The 23465-nt window shown below is 47.3% G+C and overlaps 2 protein-coding genes, 1 long non-coding RNA gene and 1 other non-coding gene across 6 annotated transcripts; 3 read left to right on the top strand and 1 right to left on the bottom strand.

The window, feature by feature from the left end:
* The first annotated feature begins 391 nt into the window (after positions 1-391).
* Positions 392-10606, top strand: MAK16 (MAK16 homolog). The gene is made up of 10 exons (XM_054018661.1): positions 392-505; positions 1999-2048; positions 2705-2814; positions 4098-4162; positions 5612-5763; positions 6128-6182; positions 6285-6359; positions 8868-8984; positions 9683-9739; positions 10228-10606. Exons 1-10 carry the CDS (start codon positions 491-493, stop codon positions 10435-10437), a joined length of 906 nt encoding a protein of 301 aa, XP_053874636.1. The 5' UTR covers positions 392-490; the 3' UTR covers positions 10438-10606.
* Positions 10553-16448, bottom strand: TTI2 (TELO2 interacting protein 2). Its single transcript, XM_054018660.1, has 7 exons — positions 15674-16448; positions 14550-14736; positions 13624-13716; positions 12678-12865; positions 12454-12597; positions 11205-11367; positions 10553-10698 (listed from the first exon to the last, which is right to left on the bottom strand). Exons 1-7 carry the CDS (start codon positions 16339-16341, stop codon positions 10618-10620), a joined length of 1524 nt encoding a protein of 507 aa, XP_053874635.1. The 5' UTR covers positions 16342-16448; the 3' UTR covers positions 10553-10617.
* Positions 16449-16767: 319 nt separating this feature from the next.
* On the top strand, positions 16768-22759 carry LOC128832276 (uncharacterized). 3 transcript variants are annotated; one of them, XR_008443951.1, is made up of 3 exons: positions 16768-17996; positions 18815-19404; positions 20310-22759. It is a non-coding gene; the product is annotated as an uncharacterized LOC128832276 (long non-coding RNA). The 3 variants fall into 3 exon arrangements; XR_008443950.1 differs by having other exon boundaries at positions 16768-19060; positions 19302-19404; XR_008443949.1 differs by having other exon boundaries at positions 16768-19404.
* Positions 17392-17490, top strand: LOC128833298 (small nucleolar RNA U13). Its single transcript, XR_008444186.1, has one exon. It is a non-coding gene; the product is annotated as a small nucleolar RNA U13 (small nucleolar RNA).
* Positions 22760-23465: the final 706 nt, after the last annotated feature.

Below are 23465 nucleotides of genomic sequence, written 5' to 3'. Positions count from 1 at the left end.
CTTGCTGCCATCTACTGGCCGCAGGTGCGCACTACATCCCACATTTTGATATTCAGGATACCCTTTTGTCTTATTACCCAGAACTATCCCTGGTGTTTCTCACCAGCCCAAAGCTCTTAGGCAGGAGAAGAGGAAAGAAGCTGGTCTTGGAAGCCGTAGATATTGGGGTGTCCACACATAGCCCATCACCCCAATTCCCCCTTTTCTGCATCACTCCCCCTCCTCTCCGCAACACCCCCAACTCCTCCTCCTTTGCCCCCTCCATCTCCCATTCCCCCTTCCCTCCCCATCAGCCCCTTCACCCCATTACCTCCCCCACAAATTCTACTCCCCACTCTCCTCCCCCTCCCCCTCCCCCGATCTCGCGAGAGCCCAGCACTGGCTCTGCCCTGTGCCCTCCCACTGTCATGGCGACTCCCTGAAGCCGACCAGCCACAGGCCGGCGTGGAGTTGTCTGTGAAGCCCGGAGCAGGCGAGCGGCGGAGGCGAGATGCATTCGGACGATGTGAGTCTGTGGTGGGGTTGGTTCGGCTGCGTCCGCCGGTTCCAGGCAGCTGCGTCCTAGCCAATCAGCGCCCCCAAGGCAGGGTTGGTTCTGTTGCGTCCGGCCGCGCTTCCCTTCCCTTTACCCACGTGGAAATCGGAGGGGTGCAGAGCATGTGGGGGGCGGGCGCTGAGTGGCCGGGAGGGGAGGTCACAGGCACGCGGGCTGGTTGCAGCTCAGCCAGGCGGCACTAGCGGGTGGTTGTCTCAGTCACCCCAAAACTGGGGCTCCCTAAAGAGTCTGGGTCCCAGCCCCCTTCTCTGTAACTTACGGATCCACCGGCTCCCATGGGGCGCGGGCCATGCTGGAGCAGGGGAATGTGCCACCCTGCCCAGCGGTACAGGGGGCTGCTTGCCCTAGACGGGGAAAGCAGACCCAGATCTCGCATGTGGCAGCTCAGCACATGGAGTGGGGCAGCACCTGGGTGCCTCTTTACTCCCACCCCCTCCTGCTTCCTTGTCTCTGGGGTGGGAGAAAGGTGTGGTGATGTGCAACCAGGTCTCCTGAATGAATATACAGGACCCTTACTAATAGGGTCTCCCCTCTAAGGCTTGGAAATTGGATTTCCTGCATGGTAGGTAACCATAGGGTCACCCCCAGGACTGTCTTGGGAGTTAAAGAGCATGGTCAGGACAGGAGCCCGACAAGAGCCAGCGAAGTGCCTGTGCTCTGGTTTGCAGGTTTGTCCAAGCAGCTGTGGCTTCATCTGTGATGCTCATGTGCTGGCAGATGGCTGCTGCTTTGGCATATAATGCAGCGAGTTGCATTGCTGGTGTGTGTGTGTGTGTGTGTGTTTAAATACTGTGTGTGATTATCACTGTACTCAACACTACTATAATTATAACCATAGTGCTTGGAATGCCTCAAGGCTTTACAGACAGCAAAGGAGACATGGTCTCTATTCGAAAGAGCTTTGGGTTAAAATGAAAACCTGTGAGACACCCACAATGGATGGGATAGTACATTACAGAAAGTTCATATGCTCGTTTAGAGAACCATGCATCCATTTTAGTGGGTTTTAATATTTTGTTTGGGTTTTTGTAGTTGTTTGTTTTACATTATGAAAACTTACAATAACTTGTTGTGTCAGCAACAGTGCATCCTTCCTTGCTGGTGAACCCACCCCCCAAAACAAACAAACAAAAAACAAAGAGAAAGTATGGATACACACGCTGTGCAAAGCACCATGCTCCAAGCTTGGTTTCCTTGCCATGTGACTCTCGGCTCCTGTGTTCTATTCCAGGATCTTCTGCTGACTTGTCTGACTTCGACCCAGACAGTTTACTGCTCTGTGCCTCAATGTTACCATCAGTAAAATGGAAATAATAATCCAGATCTTTCCTCTGATGTTAATGAATGTTTGTAAAGTGCTGAGAGAGTCCTGGATGACTGGCTCCTCTAGAAATGCAGGTGCTACACTGTGAAATGTACTAACTGACCTCTTGTTTATTCAGGTTGTCTGGGACAGTCTTGGAAACAAACAATTCTGCTCATACAAAATAAAGTGAGTATTTCAGGATCCAGCTCTGCATCTTGCTCTTCAGATTCCGATTTGAGACCCAGGTTGCTACTGGGAGGATGACTTCCTGGCTGCCAGGGTCATGTGCTATCTGTTTCAAATAGGGTGTCCCTTAGCGCTTTAATTTGACTGCTTCAGGAATTCTGCACATTCTTAAGGCTGGGGTGGAACCAACAATTTGGAATTAAAAGGTTAGGAAATTCAGGGTATATCTACACTGGAATAAAAGACCCACAGCATGGCCGTGGCTGGTTCAGATCAACTAACAGGCTGCGGGGCTAAAAATTGCTGTGTAGATGTTTTGGTTCACGCTGGAGCCTGGACTCTGGGACCCTCCCCGCTTGTGGGGTCCCAAAGCTTGGGCTCCAGCCTGACCCCAAACATCTACAGAGCAAATTTATAGGCCTGTGAGCCCACATCAGCTGACATGGGCCAGCCATGGGTGTTTTACTGCAATGTAGACATATCCTGAGTGTCTCTGTGACTCAGTTCACCCATCTATAAAATGGAGATAATAATCCTTCTCTACCTGACAGTAGCAGTTGTGAAGCTTAATGCATGAGTATTTGTATGGTGTGAGATTCTCGGATGGAATGCTCAGTGTTACTGTTAGCAGCTCATATAAAGTCCCTTCTTTCCAGGACAAAAACACACAACTTTTGCCGCAATGAGTATAACCTGACAGGTCTGTGCAACCGATCATCCTGTCCCCTGGCAAACAGCCAGTATGCAACTATCAAAGAGGAGAAAGGTGAGACTTCTGCAGTGCCCCAGCAAGGGCCTCGCAACCTTGCACAGCCCTTCCCCTTCTCTCTCTCACTGGAATCATGGGCAGCTATTGCTCTCTTTCCTCTGGCTGATAGGGTCCCTTTAAGGCTTCTTTGTGTCTCAAATGCACGTTGGTAAAATATCCAGCCAGACATCCGCCCTGCATTAAGGCTGGTGTGTGTATCTCTCTCTCTCCAGTGGGTTGAATTGCCCAGCTTTGTGCTTTCAGGAATTTTTCTTTGTGTTCTTTTCTTTTCACCTCCCCGCTAAGCTAACTGTAGGCCAGAGGGAATGGCTCAGGGTTCTCAGCCTCAGGTTTGAAGCCCCTAGACTCTCTGGGTATGTCTACACTGCAGTGTAAGCCCTGGGTTAGTAGAACTCAAGTTAGCAGAGGGGTTGAGCATCTACCCTCATTTGTAATCCCAGGTTACGAATTGTTGAAACCTGAGTCCCAACCTGCAGTTCCTGCATCTACACTGCATTATGCAGGCTCAAGTCCAACTGCCCATATCCCAGACTTCCTTGTGCCCTCCCAAAATGAGGCCACTCTAGCCCTTTGTTCGTGGTGCAGGGTTGGAAAACTTGACTGTCCACCAAACTGGACTGTGCAGAGAACAAAGAAAGTCAGCCCATCGGATTGTGTGATATTCCCAGAGCACAAGTCCGGTGGGGCTGCATCCAGACTGCAAAGCATTAGGGCTTGAACCCTGCATGTCGGCTTGATTCAGGCTCAGACCCGCCACCCCCAGGAAACCCTAAGTTAGCGTGGTTTGTGTGTAGACAGAAGGAGGGTTAGGTTTGAGCCTGAGTTCGACCCTGGGTTTACGCTGCAATGTAGACATACCCTCTGGAGTCACAGGGTGGGCTCAGCCCTTTGCCCCGCTGTGCAGTTCAGTTGTATGAGACCTCTGCCCTGTGTGGGTGTGAAAGCTGCCTGTCCCTGTGGACTTTCCTCTAAGAGTTAGTCAGCCTTGAGGTCTGTGGCCTCCTGCTCCCCCTCGCTTGCACAGCTGTTGTGCAGCAGATTGCTGTTGCCCTCCGCCTCGAAGGTGGCTGCATCTCCGTAGGGCTGTCTGATGCTCTTTGTGGGGAAGGATGCTCTGTGTCTGTCAGTGGTAGCCTGGCTGAGACTTAGTACAACAGATTGGAGATCTGGACAAGTGTCCCAGTGCTGGAGTTTTTTGCAGTGACTGGGACGAGCTAAGCCTGTCTCTTGGATGCCTAGTGGTGGTTTGGGTGAGTTCAAGTTATTCCTCTTTCCCTTAGGTCAGTGTTATCTGTACATGAAGACAATAGAGCGGGCGGCTTTCCCCAATCGACTCTGGGAGCGGGTGAGTTAAATCCCATACCGAACCTGAAACTTAATCCAGCAAGTTGATGACACTGTTTTTTTTTTTTTTTTTTTTTTTTTTTTTTAAAAACAAGTTCCACTATTTACAACCTATCCAAAATGTTCTTGTTTTAAACCCACCTAAATCAACCCTGATGTTTTTGTCCCTAGGTGTGGGTGGTATAACTAGTAGGTTCTGACGTGGGGAAACAGCTCAGGACTGGCAATGGGATACAGACACTTCCATCGTGGGATTGTTCTAGTCCACATTATTTTAATTTTTCTTCAACATATGTATAAAAATAAAAGCACCAGCTGTTCTGGAGAGAACATATCCTCTATTGCTGAGCACGAATGCAGTATACTGGACCTGCAGAACCCTTGTGTCACTGCAGTTTATGGCACTTAACCTCCTAATGAAATATCTTACACCAAGAAAATATCCAACGGCAGCGTAGTCCCTGCTTTTCACAGACTATTAGCTCTGTCATTTTACACTGACTGTTTCTTTAGAAAGCCAGGAGATGCTATGTTAGAGCTCAAGGCTGGGTCTTGGGAGATTTGAGTTCAATTCTCAGTTGTGCCACAGACACTCTGTGAATCTTTCTGTGCCTCAGCTGTATAACTGGGATAGGACTTGGGGAGACGTGAAGATACCATGGAGATGGAGGCTGTATAAGACACTAGGCAGAACACAGAATGGATGAATCACTGACCAAATTGCTAGGCTTTCATTTGTAATCTAACCTATGATCAATAGAATCGGAAACCAGGAACATTTTACAAGTGTTCCTTTGAAGTAATGGCCAAGGGATTTTTTTCTTTGAATGTGTCTGGTCTGGTTGGCTCTGGGGATTGTTAATACATAGACTTGAACCTCTTTTTTTCAAATCTGATCTGAGTTGGTAGATCCTCAGTTCTCATCTGACAGGCCAATGAACAGCTGTCAATCTGTAAAACGAGATGCTGGGACATAATTCCATTCGCAAGTGTCCATGTCACAAAAGCCATCACCACAGCTGGATCCTTTGTATGTAGCATCAGCAGAGAGACCAAGGATTGGATAGATGGGCTACAGACTGAATTCCTTTTGTGTTAGAACACACCCTGCCTCAAAGAGCTTACAGTCTAAATAGGCAAGGCAGACAAAAGGGTAGGAAGGGAATTTTCCCATTTTATAGAAGAGGAAATAAGAGCAGAGAGATTAAATGACTTCCCAAGGTCACACAGGGAGTCTGTGGCAGAGCTGGGATTAGAAGCCAGATCTTCTGAGTCCCAGTCCAGTGTCTTAACTGCAAGAACATCCTTCCTCTTGACAGCTGGGTTTTAGAAAAAAAAAACGAGTGGAAGTGGTGTAGCACCACAACCACCTTAAACTCCACTCCCCTTTGTGAGAATGTCCCAAAATTGTTTCTGCTCCAAAGCTTTTCATCCTCCTTCTCGCCGTCAGGTCCGACTGAGCAAGAACTATGAGAAAGCTTTGGAGGAGATAGATGAGAACCTCATCTACTGGCCACGCTTCATCCGGCACAAATGCAAGCAGCGCTTCACCAAGATCACACAGTATCTGATCCGCATTCGGAAGCTGACGCTCAAGCGACAGTAAGTGATAGCGGTTCACTTCCTTCTTCCTTCCTTCTGCTCCATACCATCAGCCTGTCTGTCTCTCTTAGGGCTGGTCTATAGTTTAAAATAAATAAATAAATCCTTATGTCCATCTAACTGAATCAGTTTGAAATTGATTTTGTTACAACCCTAATGTAGACGTGCTTAAATTGATTAAAACTGCACTTTTACAAGCTTAACCTAAGTTTCCTTTGAGAGGCCAGTTTGTGCCAGGTGGGGAGCAGGGAGCATCCTGTATCGGAGGCTGGGGAGGGACTCGAATAAACATTCACTCGATGAGCATCAGTGGCTGGTAGACTGAAATCTTCACTAACTGCCCTTCTCTCTTCCCCTATCACAGGAGGAAGATTGTTCCTTTAAGCAAAAAGGTTGAAAGGCGAGAGAAAAGGAGAGAGGTAACGTGACTCTTGTGCAGTCCTGATTCCACTGCTCCTGTTTTTTTTTTTTTTGCATCTTGGAAATGAATTGATGCCAACTCCTCTTTCCCCTGGTACTAGGAAAAAGCCCTGATTGCTGCTCAGCTGGACAATGCCATTGAGAAGGAGTTACTGGAGAGACTAAAGCAGGAAACGGTAAGGGTTACCACCTCCCGTCTCTTAGCACAAAAGTGTATCCCTCTGCTAAGGTAGGGTGTGTTTACCAAGCTCATTCGAACAGCGAAGCATGAGGCAGAATAGAATCCAGCCTGCTCTCCCATTGCTGTGTTGGTGCCATGTTTGCTAACAGGAGTTCACACTTGCTTGTGATCATTAGCTCAGCTGAGATGGGGGAGGCTAAGAGGGGGTGGTTCTTACAGAGCCACTCTTCTGACTTTGGGGAATGCTGTTGCGAAAACGAGCTCTCTAATATTATGAGGACAGAATTATTGGTCACTGGCTCTGTACTTGTTCATAGCTGTATTTGGCCCTGAGCCTCAGTCCTGAAGTGTTGTATAACGTGACTGGCATAAAATGCATAATAAACCAGTGAATAACCTGAGTAGTCTCGCCCGCCTGCTAGAATCAAACCCTTTACTGCCTCAGCTTCTCCGTCTGGGAAAGGCCTCTGGCCACCTGCAGAAGAGTGAAGGGCTCTCTTGGCCAGGGTAGCAGTGCAACATTTAGAGAGGGCTGATGGCGAGAGCTGATTTTAAAAAAAAAAAGACACACGGTGGGGAGGGAAGGGAAGGGATCACTGAAATTTGTCCTTTTTTATCATCATGAAATATTCTCTGTGTGCCCAAGGGGCAAGGCAGTTCGGTAGCTTTGCGTAGCAAATCCAGCAAACCCTACCTATGCGCTGAGATTTACCCCCACCTGCCAAACCAGAAACAGGGTATGTTGTGCATAGGCTCTGGATTTCACATAGCTGGGTCACTTGGCACCTGTTGCACTTCACTTCTGGAGGGAGCACATAAGCTTTGGCTGCAATGTATCACTGAAGTCCTTTCAATGACTTGATGATCAACAGATCTGTGCAGGCTAAGATAAGGGGGTGAGTTTGCAGGCGCTGACTCTCATGCTTCAGGGCATTAGGTGACCAATGCAGAGGTCAAGAAAGTAAAGTTGTATCCCTCCCTTCCTGGTGCACACTGCTAGTCAGGACAGATTCCTTAAGGGCCAGAATAAAATGTGGGATGAATGGATTCTGTGGCCCGTTAGTCTAATCTAGTTTGGTATAACCCAGGGGTAGGCAACCTTTCAGAAGTGGTGTGCCGAGTCTTCATTTATTCACTTTAATTTAAGGTTTCGCGTGTCGGTAATACATGTTAACGTTTTTTAGAAGGTCTCTCTCTATACGTCTATATTATGTAACTAAACTATTGTTGTATGTAAAGTAAACAAGGTTTTCAAAATGTTTAAGAAGCTTCCTTTAAAATTAAATTAAAATGCTGATCTTACGCCGCCAGCCTGCTCAGCCCGCTTCCAGCCTGGGGTTCTGTTCACCTAGGCCTGCAGCGGGCTGAGCAGGGCGACTCGAGGTCAGGACAGAGGGCTGGGGTGTGTGTGGAGGTGCAGGGCAGAAGGCTGGGTGTTGGGGGGAGGTCAGGGCAGAGGACTGGGGGGGTATGGGGGTGCAGGGCAGAAGGCTGGGTGTTGGGGGCGACTCGAGGTCAGGGCAGAGGGCTGGGGGTGTGTGGAGGTGCAGGGCAGAAGGCTGGGTGTGTGGGGGGGGTTCAGGGCAGAGGGCTGAGGGGGGTATGGAGGTGCAGGGCAGAAGGCTGGGTGTGTGGGGGGTTCAGGGCAGAGGGCTGGGGTGTGTGTGGAGGTGCAGGGCAGAAGGCTGGGTGTTGGGGGGGAATGGTAGAATGACCAGATGTCCCGATTTTATAGGGACAATCCCGATTTTTGGGTATTTTTCTTATATAGTCTCCTATTACCCCCCTCCTTCTGTCCCGATTTTTCACACTTGCTGTCTGGTCACCCTAGTGTTGAGGGGAGGTCAGGGCAGAGGTGTGGGGGGTGCAGGGCAGAGGGCTGGGGTGCTCGGCTCATGGGGTGTTCCCAGCCCCCTGCTCTGAGCGGCTCATGGCAGGGGGCTGGGAGGTATATGCCCTGTTCCACCCCCTTCCCCAAGGCCTGTCCCTACGCTGCTGCTCTGCTCCGCTCCCTGCCCCCTCGCAAGGGGTAGAGGGGGGAGGAGGAGGGGCCAGAATGCACCACGTTGTGGGAAGAAACGGGGGAGGGGGGCAGCTTGGCTGCTGCAGGACCAAGCTTCTGGCTCCTGCCCCCACAGGGGAGAGCGGTGGGGCTGAGTGGGGCTGGGGGCCAGGACCCCCCCCCACCGCTCTCCCCTCCAGGGGCAGGAGGTAGAAGCTTGGTCCTGCGGCAGCCAAGATCCACACCCCCCCCCCCGTTTCTTCCCCCAGCGTGGCGCTTTCCGGCCCTTCTGCCCCTCCTCCTCCTCTCACCGGGCAGGCAGCATGCCCCTCAAAATCGGCTCGCGTGCTGTGTTTGGCACGCATGCCGTAGGTTGCCGACCCCTGGTATAACCTGTGTTCTTAGCCCCCAGCATGGTGTGAACTATAGCCAAGAGGAGTCAGTTCCTAGCTGAACTATCTTCCTGGTATGATTTAAAGCAGGTGCTTGTTTTCCTTTCAGTACGGAGATATCTATAACTTCCCCATACATGCCTTTGACAAGGCTCTGGAACAGCAGGATGCAGAGAGCGAAGCGGAGTCTGACACGGAGGAGAAGGAGGAAGAGGATGAAGAGGAGGTAATAGTTTTAAAATTTTTATCAGAGTGGGGCAGTTAAACCATGACTGCGGTAGTGCTGGACCCATTTTTTTATATATATATACACGCACATGGGGTTGTATGACTTTTGCAGAAGAGGGGTGTATAAGGAGACAACTGCATATTAATATTCACTCACGTCTCCATTCTCCTCTCTCCTATTGTTTGCCAAGTACAATGGGAGTCTGGCTTTTAGCTTTGTTCCTAGTCACTTCCTCCAACCCCAAAACCCTTTGCAGATAACTTGACTGTCTGTAACCTGCTACAAGTGTTAAAATCCCTTACTTAAGAATCAGTGCCAATAATTGGGGGATTTAGTTGAGAAAATTGTCAGATCGTAGAGATACCACTGTTGCTTGCAGAAGGCAGCCTGCTGTATGCCACTGTTGCAGTTAGTAAAGTCCCTTGCTCAGCAGAAAAACCAGGCAAATACATCACTCACTTCTGGAATTTGCTCTTAGTGAATGCTGTGTGGTGAGGAGAGCGTATTGCTATTAGTTCATCACTTAGTTTTGAATCTTCTATGTAGCAAATGGGGGACAGGGCTACAGGCTCCTGTGTAAAAGATGGTCCAGGACCCTGACTCCCAGTATTCGAGTGGGTTGCGCATATCCGTCCTCCAGTCCTCACATGGTGTATCCAGTCTCGATGCTCAATTTCTGACCTGATCTCTTACAGGATGCTGACAAGCGGGAGTTTGTAGAGGTAGATGAGAGCGACCTCAGTGACTTTGAGGTATGTGAAACAGCCTGATTCAGCTACCCATCAACTGGCAAGGGGTGTAATGTATGTGCAGTGATACAGACACCAAAAGTTCTGACCCTGATCTTGCTCAATGATTACACTAAACCGGCTGATAGGTTATAGCTAAACTTAGAGCATGAACGGATATTAAATCAATGGAATGCAGCCCTGGTCATCCTGCCATTTTCAGTCCTCCTGCAACTACCCAGTTTATCTCCTTTTAATCCCAAACATCCTTCACTCTGGCTGTGGTCAGAGCGGTGTTCATGGGATTAGCACCTGAGCAATTGGATTCACATGTTATATCAGAGTGCAGTGTATCTGTTCTATTTCCTTCAAAGGCAGCATGGAATAGACAACAGGGAGCCAGGACCTACATGATGGGAGTAATGCATTTGCAGAGGAGCAGAGGCTTAGTTAAGATACAGCGCTTTCAAGTCAGTATCTGTATTAACCCTCCTGTCTTCCTTCCTGTCCAGGACATGGATAAGCTGGCGACAAGCAGTGAGGAGGAGCAGGATGACAAATCCTCCAGCGAGGAAGAGGAGAGAGAGATGGTGGAGAGAACCTGTCACTCCAAATCCAAGGGCAAAACTCCTGTGAAAGGACCAGCCAGGATAAAACGAGCCTACATTGAAATAGAGTATGAACAGGAAACAGAACCTGCATCCAAATCTAAAGCAACTTGACGCCTTCGAAGGAGGATATAAACTTGAGCTGTGTGCTGGACAGTGGGACTGTATAGCTGGAGGAGTACCTGACAGTGTGACTTTAGCAGGGGGCATTTTGACTGGTGCAAAATCAGAAATTTAAATATTTTAATGTAATAAAAAACAAAAAAGCAGCTTCTGGCAATTAGTAGCTGTGTCTCAGGTGTTCTCTTGCACTTGCCTGATGCATGCCCGAAGGCTACAGTCATCACAGCTGTGGTAGATTCCTTCAAGCAGGATCTGAAAGGGGAAAAGCACAAACACCTCACTTTCAGTGCTGTTTGGCCTCATATGGTACTACTCTCTTGTTACCCACCTTAATTACATTGCAGCAACTGGAGAAGGGTACTGCAAACACTGAGGCACTGTGGGGTGGTAATGTCCCTGTACTTCAATGGTTCATTTGTATATCTCCACAATTTCCTGTGTATGTATCTAAGTTACCTCCTGAGCCACCTTCTGCATCACTTAGAGAAGAGTACACCTGTCTGTCTATGTACCTTTATGGTTACATGCTAGCCCAGAGAGCCTTACAATTTCAAAAGGGTGGTGTGTTTAGCTGTCTCCCTTAACTACAGATGCTGCTGTGGACTCCAGGACTTTGCTAAGGGAAAGCCAAAAAAAGCCCCACATGCCCAGAGCCCTTCTACGTGATATTCTGTCCTAAAAAGTCACCAGTACTTTTTTTTTTTTTCTCCCTTTAAAGAAACAGATTTACAGAATGAGATTTGGAGTCCTTGGCTCACCTTCACTTGTCCCTGAGAGCAGTGATCCAGCAGGATCAGGCACTCTGTGGCCCTATGGAGCAGGGCTGTTTTCACTGGCTGTGGTGTCAGGCCTTCATCCGTAGATACATCCCAAATCATCCTCAGCAGGGCCTTGAGGAGCACAGCGAGCCTGCATGCCATTCTGTGATAGAAAACAGACACTTTGAAGAACCTCTTCCTGAGCCTGTCTCTAGGACAGTGGAGAATAGGGGAAAGCATGTCCTAACCGCTGCAGGACCGACTTACTAAAGAGTGCCTGTCTGCCATTCAACTGTGCATTGCTCTAGACTGCAATTGGGCTCAGTCGTGATCAGGACAGCAGCCTAAACTACATGCTAGGTTAGAAAACACTTCAGAGGCAGGGGCAAGAGGCTCATTTTTAAAGCAGCAAGAGTAGTTTAGCATTTGCCTTAAAGCCCAAAGGCTAGGAAATACTGCCTGACAGCACAGGGCTTATACAGTGTGTTCCCCCTCCCACTTCTATTAGTCTATAAGTTTCCCACAATTAGTCACTTTATTCAGCTAGCCAGGGTCTGAATCTATTGCGTGGTAACATCCCCTATACACGTCGCTACAGCGCAGTGAAAGCCCTGAAGTTCAGCTTGGCTTACTCAAGTGTGCCAAGCTGCACTCTGGGACTTGGATGGTGCTGCAACAGTGTCCACATGGAATGTTACCACACAACAAGCCGGTGAGCTGTCAATTCACAGCCTAGCTCACTGCACAGTAACCTACTGGCTAGAGCCACCCTTGTGATTTGAACTCTCCTAAAATGCAGGCAAATACTGTGGCCATGAGGCTGAATGACTCCCACGTTTTAATGTAACCACCAGGGGCTGTCAATATTCTCTGAATGCAAAGAAAACTGAGTATTAAAGATTGCATATATAGGACTAAAGTCATCATAAAGTGCTGCTTAATTCATCCTAAGATCTACATGCAGGAAAAGCAGCCTTCGTTCCTGTGTGTGGTAATTCTTCCACAGTTGTCAAGTGAGGCCAAAATGAGGACTGGTCTAGCTGTGGGACTGTTTCTCAACTAGCATCGCTGTAGAGGGGATTTCAGTGCTGTGATAGCAGTGAGTCCTGTTGACATAGAACTCAAGACTAGAAATCCATTTCTCACTCAGTCCAAGGTGTCTTCCTCAGATCCCCAGGCATGTGTAGCTCAGTAAGGGTGAGAGCATTCCGGTTTTGCTTCCTATTGTAGCTATTTCTCCTAAAGGTACCTTGGCCAGGCATGCTGTATGGTGCACTTCAGTGTCTCTAATATTCCCAATCTGGCTGCTTCATCTGGACTATCACAGACCTCCAGGTATCCCACAATCACCCGCTCCAGCCTCTTCAGATGCTGTGCTATCAGGATGCCAAGTCTGCCAAGACAAGAAAAGTCATGGAGGGAAGTTACCAGGGCCAATAAGTAATCACCAAAGGACTAATGCACAGTTCTTACCTCTTCACAAAGGCAGGCAGGTTCCTGGCATACACTCTCCGGAGTGGGAGGCGGTGTTCTGCTTCCATGTGAGTCAGAACTAGCTGCAGGACCTCATGACAGGGAGTAGTGGTTCTGGGTTCCTGGGACAGCCGCTGTGGGGATCTCTCCAGAACCTGCAGCAGGTCCAGCAAGCACAGCAGCACCACCTGATGCAATGAGAAGCAGGGAAGGAGTCATTGTACAGCTTCTTCGGTAGTCTGAGGACAGTGGCTCTCAATCTTTCCAGACTATTGTGCCCCTTTCAGGAGTCTGATTTGTCTTGTGTACCCCCAACTTTCACTTCCCTTAAAAACTACTTGCTTTCAAAATCAGACAAAAATACAAAAGTGGCACAGCACACTGTTACTGAAAAATTGCTCTCATTTTTACCATATAATTATAAAAATTGATTGGAATATAAATACTGTACATACATGTCAGTGCAGAGTGTATATAGAGCACTATAAATAAGTCATTGTATGAAATTTTAGTCTGAACTGACTCCATTAGTGCGCTTTATGTGGCTTGTTGTAAAACTAGGCACATATCTAGATGAGTTGACGTACCCACCAAGAAAACCTTTGTGTACCCCCAGGGGTATACGTACCCTTAGTTGAGAATCACCGTCTTAGGGCACCAGAACGTATGTCATTCTTTCATGGTCTTTGGCCTCTCCACATAGACTGCAAACAGGGGGGCCAGGAGGTGGGGTCCTTTTCCCTGTCCATTAAGACCTAACTGAGATCCAAATTCATTTCATATGGGGGCCACTAACCAATGGTCAGATAGTAGTAACCTAAGGCTAGATTAGAAAGGGTGACCTAGAAAATGGAGGTTCTATATCCCAATCCTCTGAGCTATCCATTATATTAATTAAAATCCCAGTAGGATTGATCATGGTTTAGACTAAACCACAGTGGCTTACCTGAATGAGCTGTGCCTCCCGTACGTAGAGGTGATGGTACAGTGCATGGTAGACAACCTGTGCCCTGTTAAACTGGTTCAAATCAGCAGCTGGCTGCAACAACATAGAAACAAGTGTGTGTAATTCAAGGTGATGGAAGATACAGCAGTTCTGTACAAAGCTGATCACCTCAGCTCTGTTACAAAGAGAACAGGAAACTAGCTGTGCTACACTTCACAGTCCAGGGAGAATGTAATAGCACATCTGTGCTTTTCAAACCAGGGCTATTAAAATACTCCTCCAAACGAGGAACAGCAAGCAAGGGGTGCTGTTTGGTTAATGCTTAGAGGGAATTGGGAAACAGGACACTTGAGTTCTATTTCCATTACTCACCATGTGGCCATAAGTTTTTTTTTACCATCTTTTATAGATGGGTGAATAGTCACCAACCTGACAGGAGGGGGAGATGGTAAAGGTATGCGTGTCTATAAAGAGATACTAGGTGAAAAGTATAGAGAAAAGCAGAAGTGTTATTATTATTATTAAACTGAGTTCCTGCTCCTGCTTAAACTACAAAACAGCACACAGCAGCACTGCCAGGAAAACCCCCACAAAACTAACTTTAAAGTAATTGGGAACATATGTGGAAATACTTCAAGATTTGCCCAGCATTTTATAAATAGCCCCGATTAGCATCCACCTTTTTATGAGTCACACACAGATGGACATGGATATTTTCCAGCTGCCACTATTCCTGCAGTTTGAACACTGTAGAAAAATGAAGCCGAGAAATGGTGTGCCATGTCCAGTGTCATCTTGAGAGTTAACAACAGAGCCAGGAATCCTGACTCAAGAGTCCTCTGCTCTAACCATTAGACCACAGTTCCTCCTTATGTTCACCTATGGCAACATGGTCCCTCCTCCTTCCAGCAGTGATCTTTCCTTACCACATTGAGAATGATATGATGCAGGCAGCACACGCCCAGAATTTTATTCTCCTCCTGGTAGTCATCCGAGAGGAGCAGTGACGGTGGGAGGACACTCTCCAGGTGACGGCTAAGCCATGGCCGGGTGACTTGACGCAGTGTCCAGGAGAACACATGCTTTGTGGCAGGGTTGCGCTTCCAAGTTTCTCTGGAAAAATGCACAAAGTGGTTTCACTGCAGCATCACACAACAAGATTCAGGTCACAGACCAGGACTAATCCATGATTAGGGCAGACTTCTGGTTTTTTTTATATGCAAACCTTTTCTCCCTTTAAATCAAATAGTTTCTTGCTCTGTAAAAAGTCTTTGACACTTTAACCAGCAAAAAGGTGACAAGGCAACTAGCAGTAGAAAATAGATTCCAAGTAAATAAAACATTAACAGGAACATTTTCACAAGTAACCACAAATTATTATTGTTATTATTTTAGCTATTTACAAGTTGCCCTGTAAATATCAGAGACATAACAATAATCAATCATTGCAACAGTGACTTTTGTTTAGACTAGAGAAACATTATACAGTAATATACTTATCCCTTCTCTCTATTTAACTGTGTTACCACATTACAAAGTTAGCATCTTTATGCTACCCATGACCCATTGTTTCTGTAGCCACTGGTTTTGGGTGCCTTAGTTTTGGGGGTACACCTCTGAAACCCCTTGGGCCTGATTTACTGCACAGCTCCCATTAACTTCAAGGAGAACAAGTGCAAGAACAGGCCCCAAAGAGGCACATTGTTTATTTCAGTAATGTGCTGAACAATGACCAGGCCAGAGGGGCAGGCAGCAACGTGCATACAACTTTAGGGGGGATCCAATGTTTGGCTAATTGATTCTCCCCAACCCAGGTACCCTCACTGATCTCAGCTACCTGCCCTATCTTCTCAGTAAAGCTTGTTCAGTGAACTATTTATTCCTGAAATCACAAGTGTTTCAATAGATTCAGAACTTGACCACAGTCCAGCAGTGCCCCTCACCTCACTGCAATGCTCACCAGTATCTCCAGTCCTTTGACCCACTAGTGCCAAGCCTCACCAAGCAAACCCCCCCCCCCCCCCCCAACCAGGCAATTGATCTTACTTACTTAGTCAGCTCTGGTTTCAGGAGTCTCATCACAGCAGCAAACCTCCCTTCTTCATCTTCGCTTCCTCCCTGGAGAAATTCAGCCACTGACCCACAGCCTGCAACCTGAACCAGCAAGGTCAGCAGTTCCTGTGCTACTGACTGAGACCTCGGGCTGGTCCACGGCTTCTCTGTGTGGTGTGTTGCAGCAAAGATGTAGATCAGTCCTAGGCAATGTGGCAGCACCTGCCTCACCACCACGGCACCCAGGTACTTGGATCCCTCCACTTTAGCCAGGAGGCTAAGAAACACCAAGCCAACGTCTGCTGTTCTATCGGCCACTGTGGTGTAAAAGCCATCATTGCTGGTTGGGCCCCCGGTGTCCGACTCCTGCTTTGGCAGTGCTGCATAGTGGCACAGCGCAGCCACCAAGTCCCCCAGCAACTTGGGGGTGACATTGGGGTGGCAGCCCCCAAACAGCCACTGGCAGTCTGCAGCCTCAAAGAGCACACGCAGGTCCCTGACCATCCCTACCTTGGCACTGCTGCTGACTCCCTCCGCTGAGAAAAGCAACAAGATTTGGGAGAGAACCTGCTCTGCTGTGGGGGCAGTGGCAGCTGGGCATTCGGGGTCTCCCCTGTCTGGTGGCCTCTCCAGCTGCAGGGACTTCAGCAGGCTGCTGAGCTCCATGGTGCTGATTGCAGAGACACCCCCACCCAGCCCACTGCCCTTCCTACACTGATCCGAAATCCTGACCACAGCCACCCCCCACACTCTCTCCCTCACCGATGGACCCCCACACCCTGACCCCAATTGCCTCTCCCTATACTGACCCCCCTGCTCCACCCTCTCTACTTACACTGCCCCCCAACTGTAACCCCCACCCTTAAGCTCTGACCCCACCCCCTCTCCTACACTTACCCTAACCCTGCACCCCACTCGCCCAGGCAGCCTGGCACCCCCCCCGGAAATGTCTTTAACAGCGGGGGGGGGGACTCCCCCACCCCCAATGCCACTCTGGGCCCTCGTGCCCAGCCCTGGCCCCCGGGTATAGAAAAGCTACGGGGGGGGGGGGGGGGGGAGAGATAATCACCAGTCCTGGCTCCCGTCTTTGGGGGGGGGGGAGAGCTAGAAACCCCCCCCCAGGCACTGACTCTCCTCCTGAGAAGGGGGAGGTGCAATCTCCCTTCAGCAGGGTGGGGGTACCAGATGCCCCCCTTCTTCAGGGCAAGGGGTCCCCTCCCCTGGTGCAGCCCCCCAGTGGTGTGAGTGGGAGACCCAGCTCCCGCCGGGGTGCAAAGCGCCCAGACTCCCCGACCCCTCCAGCCCGGGGGGGGGGCGCGCTCCCCAGGAAGCCCCCTTTCCCCCAACTGCCGGAAACCACGCCGCGCTTCCTGCCTTTCCCAGCGCTGTCGCAAATCCCCTCCTCCCTTCCACGTGGGCACCGCGCTGCCGTAAAGGCGGAGAGCGAGCCGCGCTCGCCGGAGTAGAGGGGAGGCGGGTATGCATATATTAGCATGCGTAATAAGATGGCGGCTCCGGCTCCGACCCTGCCGCTCCACGGGGGCCCGGATGGGAAATAAGGGCCAGCTGGAGCGGGGCGTGGCTGTAAATCGCCTCTCGTTGGGGGCGAAGGGGAATCCAGGGGCAACTCGGGCTGGGGGCGGGCGCGCTCCGCTCGCCCTGAGCAGTAAGCCAGTGGAGTGGCATGGCCCCCCCGAGCGCGGCTGCAGCGTGTTGATCCTTCAGGTTCTGACGCGTGATGAATGGGGTTTGCACACGGCTGTGTGAGATGTGCCGTCCTTCTTTGTTACGACGGGGCACAGTACCCATCTGACCGGAACCTGGGGGATGCGAGCATTATGGGGTTATGGGCGTTGTTGTAGGAAGTATAAAGAAACAACATTGTGAGCCACAGGGGGTGGGATTACGTGCACGTGTTTGGTGTGTTTTGTCTGTTTCTTTTTGGGGATGTTTGTAGACTACAAATCGATCCCCCTGAATACAGCTGGGTTTGGAAAATACACAAAGGCAAGGTTTTGATATGTTTTTGTTTGTCTGTATGCGGCCAGCGTGCTACTTGGGTACTCTAGAAATACTCTTAGCTGGTAATGCTTTTGGACAATATTTTCAAGTGTGGTTCCTAATTTTGGGTACCTAGCTTGGTGTGTTTTAAGGGGCTGATTTTCAGAAGGTGGGTGCTTATCACTTTGGGGGAAATAAAGTGTATTTAGGATGCCTACATTTGGGTAGAAAATGACTAGTCTTTTTTAAAAATCATGCCCTGGATTTGCAGAAGTCATTTTTATGGCTAGGGCTGACAATAACTCTTGTTATGCCTTGAGGTAAGAAGTCTTATCTGGACCCTCTTAATCTTTTTATCTAATTTACAGAATTCCCCTTTGTTTCCTCTGAAAAGAGAGCAGAAAATAATATATTAGCACAGTCTCTGCTTATTCACTTCAAAACTTTACGTAGGTGGCTATGTACTCTTCTTTGCTAATTAGGAACCTGTTAGACAGGAGACGTGACCTGGCCGAAGTCTCAAAAGCCAGCTGCAGAGTTGGGAATAGAACTCACGAATTCTGCCTGCACTCTACCAGACCAAGTGTAAATTTTCAAAGTGCCTAAATTTCATTTTCAAAGGTGACTTATTTTAGCAAATTGGGATTTAGGCACTTTGAAAATTTTACCCTGATTCTGGATTGGTAGCTTCTATTGCTGGTTCTCACAGCTGGCTCTTGCCTTGTGACTGGGCAAGTCACTTTCCCTCTCTGTAGCCAAGTTTTCCCCTAGGTAAAGTGGAGATAACAATACTTAATTTCCTCAGTAGAGATGCTTTGATATCGATGGATGATGTAAGGAGGAATACTATAGTATCTAATTACTGGATAGGTTTTTGGGACCGTGCCAGGCAACTGAGAAATCCCAAGGAAGTGGCGTCGTTGCTGAGCTGACCGGACTTTCTTCCATGTCTCTGCTGTTGAATGACTTTTCCTATTGCAACCGACAGATGGCAGTAGGGAATGTATGAAACGAATGTTCTTAAAATTGCCAGATATCTCGCAACAGTAAATTTACAGAGTTGTATTTGGAATGCTTTGTACATCAAGGACTAAATGATCTCTGCCCCATGACTCGCTTGTTCTCTCCTGTCACACAGGCTCCCAGAGAACAAAGATGGAATACAGAGCTGCTACTGGAAGAGCTGGGATAGAGGCACAGATGTTATGTCTCTGCAATTTATCCATCAGCCACTAAACTCTGATTTTACTAGCCTGAGAGAAAGGGGCCAAGAAACACTTAGGGACTCAGAGCTAGAGAAGCATGTGTCAGGCTTTAATTGCATGGCTCAGGGAAACAGTTCTACCTGAGAAATAATACGATATTGTGTCTCTCTGGATGGCAGGTGAGATGTCCCTGTACACTTCCATTCTTCTCATGCTGTGGCTATATTTGTGTATGTGTGTCGTGAGCAGATGACATATGCAAGCTCATGAATTGCAAGACTTAAACATCCTTTGGTGGGGCTGGAAATAAGTAGTTGTGCTTTACCACTAAGGATCAGGAAGAAAAGAGTTTTCACCTTGTGGTCTGAAGAATGAGGATTAACAACCCATGCATTTTTGTCTCTCCCACTGTCACTGCAGCTTAAGAACATAAGAGCGACCAGACCAAAGGTCCATCTAGCCCAGTATCCTGTCTTCTGACAGTGGCTGATGCAAGGTGCCCCAGAGGGAATGAACAGAATAGGTAATCATCAAGTGATCCATCCCCTGTTGCCCATTCCCAGCTTCTGGCAAACAGAGGCTAGGGACACCATCCCTGCCCATCCTGGCTAATAGTCATTGATGGACCTATCCTCCATGAACTTACGTAGTTCTTTTTTGAACCCTGTTATAGTCTTGGCCTTCACAACATCCTCTGGCAAAGAGCTCCACAGGTTGACTATGTGTTGTGTGAAGAAAGACTTCCTTTTTTTTGTTTTAAACCCACTATCTATTAATTTTTCATTTGGTGACCCCTAGTTCTTGTGTTTTGAAAAGGAATAAACACCTCCTCCTTATTTACTTTCTCTACACCAGTCATGATTTTATAGACCTCGATCATATCCAATGAGCTTTTATTCATATAAATGTCCAATTGATGTCTAGATCATCCTAAGTTATTAAATATCATGCAGCAGTGAGTTTCACCTGTGACGTAGATGTTAATAGGGCTGGGCAAGAAACCATTTTCCTGTTCCATGAGAATCTAATATTTTGAAAAATTTTCCTATGCTGAATTGGGACAAAAAGTCAATCTCAAATTTCTGCAAACTGAAAACCCCAAATCTTTTTTAGATTTAGTCAATTGACCGCAAGGAAGGGGGCCCCTAAAAGTGGCAAAAAAAAAAAAATGTCAGGTATAACTAGATAAGTGACATTTATTGACGCTATTGCACAATCCATGTCGGTTTTACTGACAAAACCCTGAAGTTATGATGATATATCATAATGCTATTGGCTACAGCAGTTGTCTGTCGGTCAGTTTCAAATTTTAGTTGGACACATTCTTTGAATGGGTCCATTTGCATTCATAATGGCGGTCGGCGGATAAATGTTATTGATTTAGTTGTTTAATTTTTTATCGTTTGAAACGATTTGTTTCCAACGCAGAAGCGTGCTTTGTGATGTCTAAGAGAACGTATAAGAGCGGAGCTAGTAAACGAAAGGCAGCAAAAGATGCCGAGAAGGAACTTGAAAAAATTCCAAAGTTGTCAATGTATTTTGCGCTGCAATCTAACGTACAGGTACAGGCACATGAAACGGACCGCACTAGCAGCAACGAATCGTATCCAGAAGTGCTTCAAGTGAGGTCGAAGGTGAAGCCAGTTGTTCTACCAAACAAACTGTGACAGATATTGCAGCTGCTGTCGGGAAAGAAGTATCTGAATCACTGACTGATGATCCAGGAGATTGGCCATCTATAATATCGGACAGGCAAGTATGTGACATTGTTGCATGTGGCCCACCGCAGCAGAATGAAAGTTACGAGGAAAGACGGAAGTTCACAAGTACTCATTTCTATCGAACCATGGCAAATGGCGAGAAAATAAGACGTTCATGGTTAATGTAATCAGTTCAGAAAGATGCCATTTTTTTGTTGTAAATTATTTGGCACTGGTGACATACCGCTACATCGTGGAACATCTGCTTGGAAAGCACTGTCAAAAAGACTTCAGCAGCATGAAACAGGCAAAGGTCATCAAGACTGTATGGTGAAATGGTTTGACCTCCGGATAGGCATAGTAAACCGTACATCTATTGACCAACTCGAATTGCAGGCTTTTCTGAAAGAAAGATTTATGGAGAAATGTTGTCAAACGCATGGTTGATGTTGTTATTTTCTTGTCCGAAAGAAACTTGGCATTTCGAGGAAGTAATGAAAAGCTTGGCAATCCTTCGAATGGCAACTTTTTGGGACTGTTTGAATTGCTTGCAAAGTACGATACTGTCCTCAGCGAACTTTTACAGAGGATTAAGAAGGCAGAGACACATGTTCAGGACCTCAGTCCACAGATCCAAAACGAGCTGATTCAACTTGTTGCTAGTAACATTCAAGAGGCCAACAGCTTAAAAAAGCAAAATACTATTCAGTTATTTTGGACTGTACTCCCGCCGGGTCACATGAAGAACAGATGTGTGTGGTGTTACGCTTTGTTGAATGCAACGGTGAAGATAGTGTCAATATTCATGAAGCGTTTGTTGGTTTTCTTAATGTTCATGATACAACTGGCGAGGGCTTATTGGAAGCGTTTCTTGAAAAGGCAAACAACTTAGGACTAGACATTGCTGACATGAGAGGCCAAGCTTATGATAACAGCGCAAATATGAGAGGAAAGAATAAAGGAGTTCAAGCCCGCATGCTAGAAATAAATGACCGTGCCTTGTATGTACCATGTGGAGCTCACACTTGGAATCTTGTGATCTCAGATGCGGCAAAGTCATCGAAATATGCCGTTGATTTTTTTCGGTCTGATTAACAGAATATAAGTTATCTTTTCTTCTTCACCTTCACGTTGGGATATACTTCAAGAACATATGCCAATATCTGTTAAAAGGGTTATCGGACACTTGTTGGGAGTCGAGAATTGATGCTGTGAAGCCATTGCATTATCACCTTGAAGAATTGTGCAATGCTTTGTCATCTTTGCGAGAATATGCGCTCGAAAAGATGGCATTACAGCAACAGAAGCCGGTGCGCTTTTAGACCATGTTACTACGTGGCCTTTTGTTCTGACTGTGTACACGTGGTACGATATACTATTTCACGTCAATAAAACCAGCAAATGAATTCAGTCACCAGATGTCAATTGACTTATTGCAGGCAGAAGTCGGTGCTAAAAAAGTTTTTGGAAGACTATCGAAATACAGGATATATCTCTCTGGTCACAAATGCACGTGAAATAGCAGAGCATATGGGTATTGAGCAGGTGTTTCCAGAAACCATGATGCGATGTAAGAAGAGAATGTTTGATTACGAATGTGCTGATGATTCGAGTCGTCTTTCTGCCGAAGAAAAATTCAAATCGCAGTTCTTTCTTGTTCTCACTGATCAGGCCATATCTTCTGTTTCGTCGCGATTTGACCAACTCGTGGAGTGGTATAAGTTGTTTGGATTTCTGTACAACACCAGTTACTGTCGCTGGTGCTGAAAGGAGCTTCAGCAGAATGAAACTGATCAAGAATATCCTGCACTCAACCATGACAGATGACAGGCTTTCTGCGCTTGCAGTTATTTCAATCGAAAACAAGATTGGCAGATCTCTGGACTATGATGCATTGATTAACCAATTTGCGGAGAACAAGGCTCGAAAGAAGCGTTTTGCGTAAATACAGAATACATGTACACTGTAGGCCTATGTATACATAATATGAACCCTGTATCTTGTATAAAATACCGCATTCCAGTTTCTGCATTGTAAGGGGCCCCACCCAGACATATGTTCGGAGGGGGCCATGTTCTTTGCTGCTACGGCCCTGATTGAAATATTTCAAAATTGACTGATTTAATTTCAATCTTTCACTTTATTGTAAATTTACTAAAATTTTGAAATGGAAAGTAATTGTCTCAAAATGAAAATTTCAGTTTGTCTAAATCTCCCAGTTTAGACTTTGTTTTTGTTTTGTTTTTTAATTGAGATTAACAATTTTTTTGAGTCAGGTGCCTTGTCAAACCCAACCTTTTTGCAAACCATTTTCGTTTTGACAAATCGGGGTTTTTTTGTGAAAACGTGAAAGAGTTCCTGACCAGCTCTAGATGTTAACTTATTTTCAACATCCAAACTGCTATGCTAACCATGTTCGGTGCCACCAGCCATGATGCAGCCCCACCAGTTGCTCACTAGTGTGGGGCTGCTCCTGAAAACAACTGGCTGAGGGTATGTTTATCACTGTCATTTAACGCTGCTTATAGCAGGTCTGTATGACACAGTGGTAAATACAGCAAGAGCCCTACAGCAGTCTGCCTTATTGTTACTTACCCCTGTTGCTACAACCACCCAAATAAAATACAGGAGGAGAATATTTGACTTTGTTAAAGCACTTCCCATCTGCAAACTCAATGCAATTAACAAATTGTACTTCATGTGCCCCTGTGAGATAAGTATCATTGCCAGTTTACAGAAGAAGAAACCGACACAGAAAGGTTGTGGATTGCCCAAGATCAAGTAGTGAGAGGCAGAGTTAGAAACAGAACCCATGAACCCTGATTCCCGGTTTCTTGTGCTGATCACTCTCTCTGCTCCATTCCAGCTTCTTACTTTGATTCCC

This window comes from Malaclemys terrapin, chromosome 2 (assembly GCF_027887155.1).
Source record: "Malaclemys terrapin pileata isolate rMalTer1 chromosome 2, rMalTer1.hap1, whole genome shotgun sequence".
Taxonomy (NCBI): Eukaryota; Metazoa; Chordata; order Testudines; family Emydidae; genus Malaclemys; species Malaclemys terrapin.
This window is presented reverse-complemented; position numbering and strand designations above follow the sequence as displayed.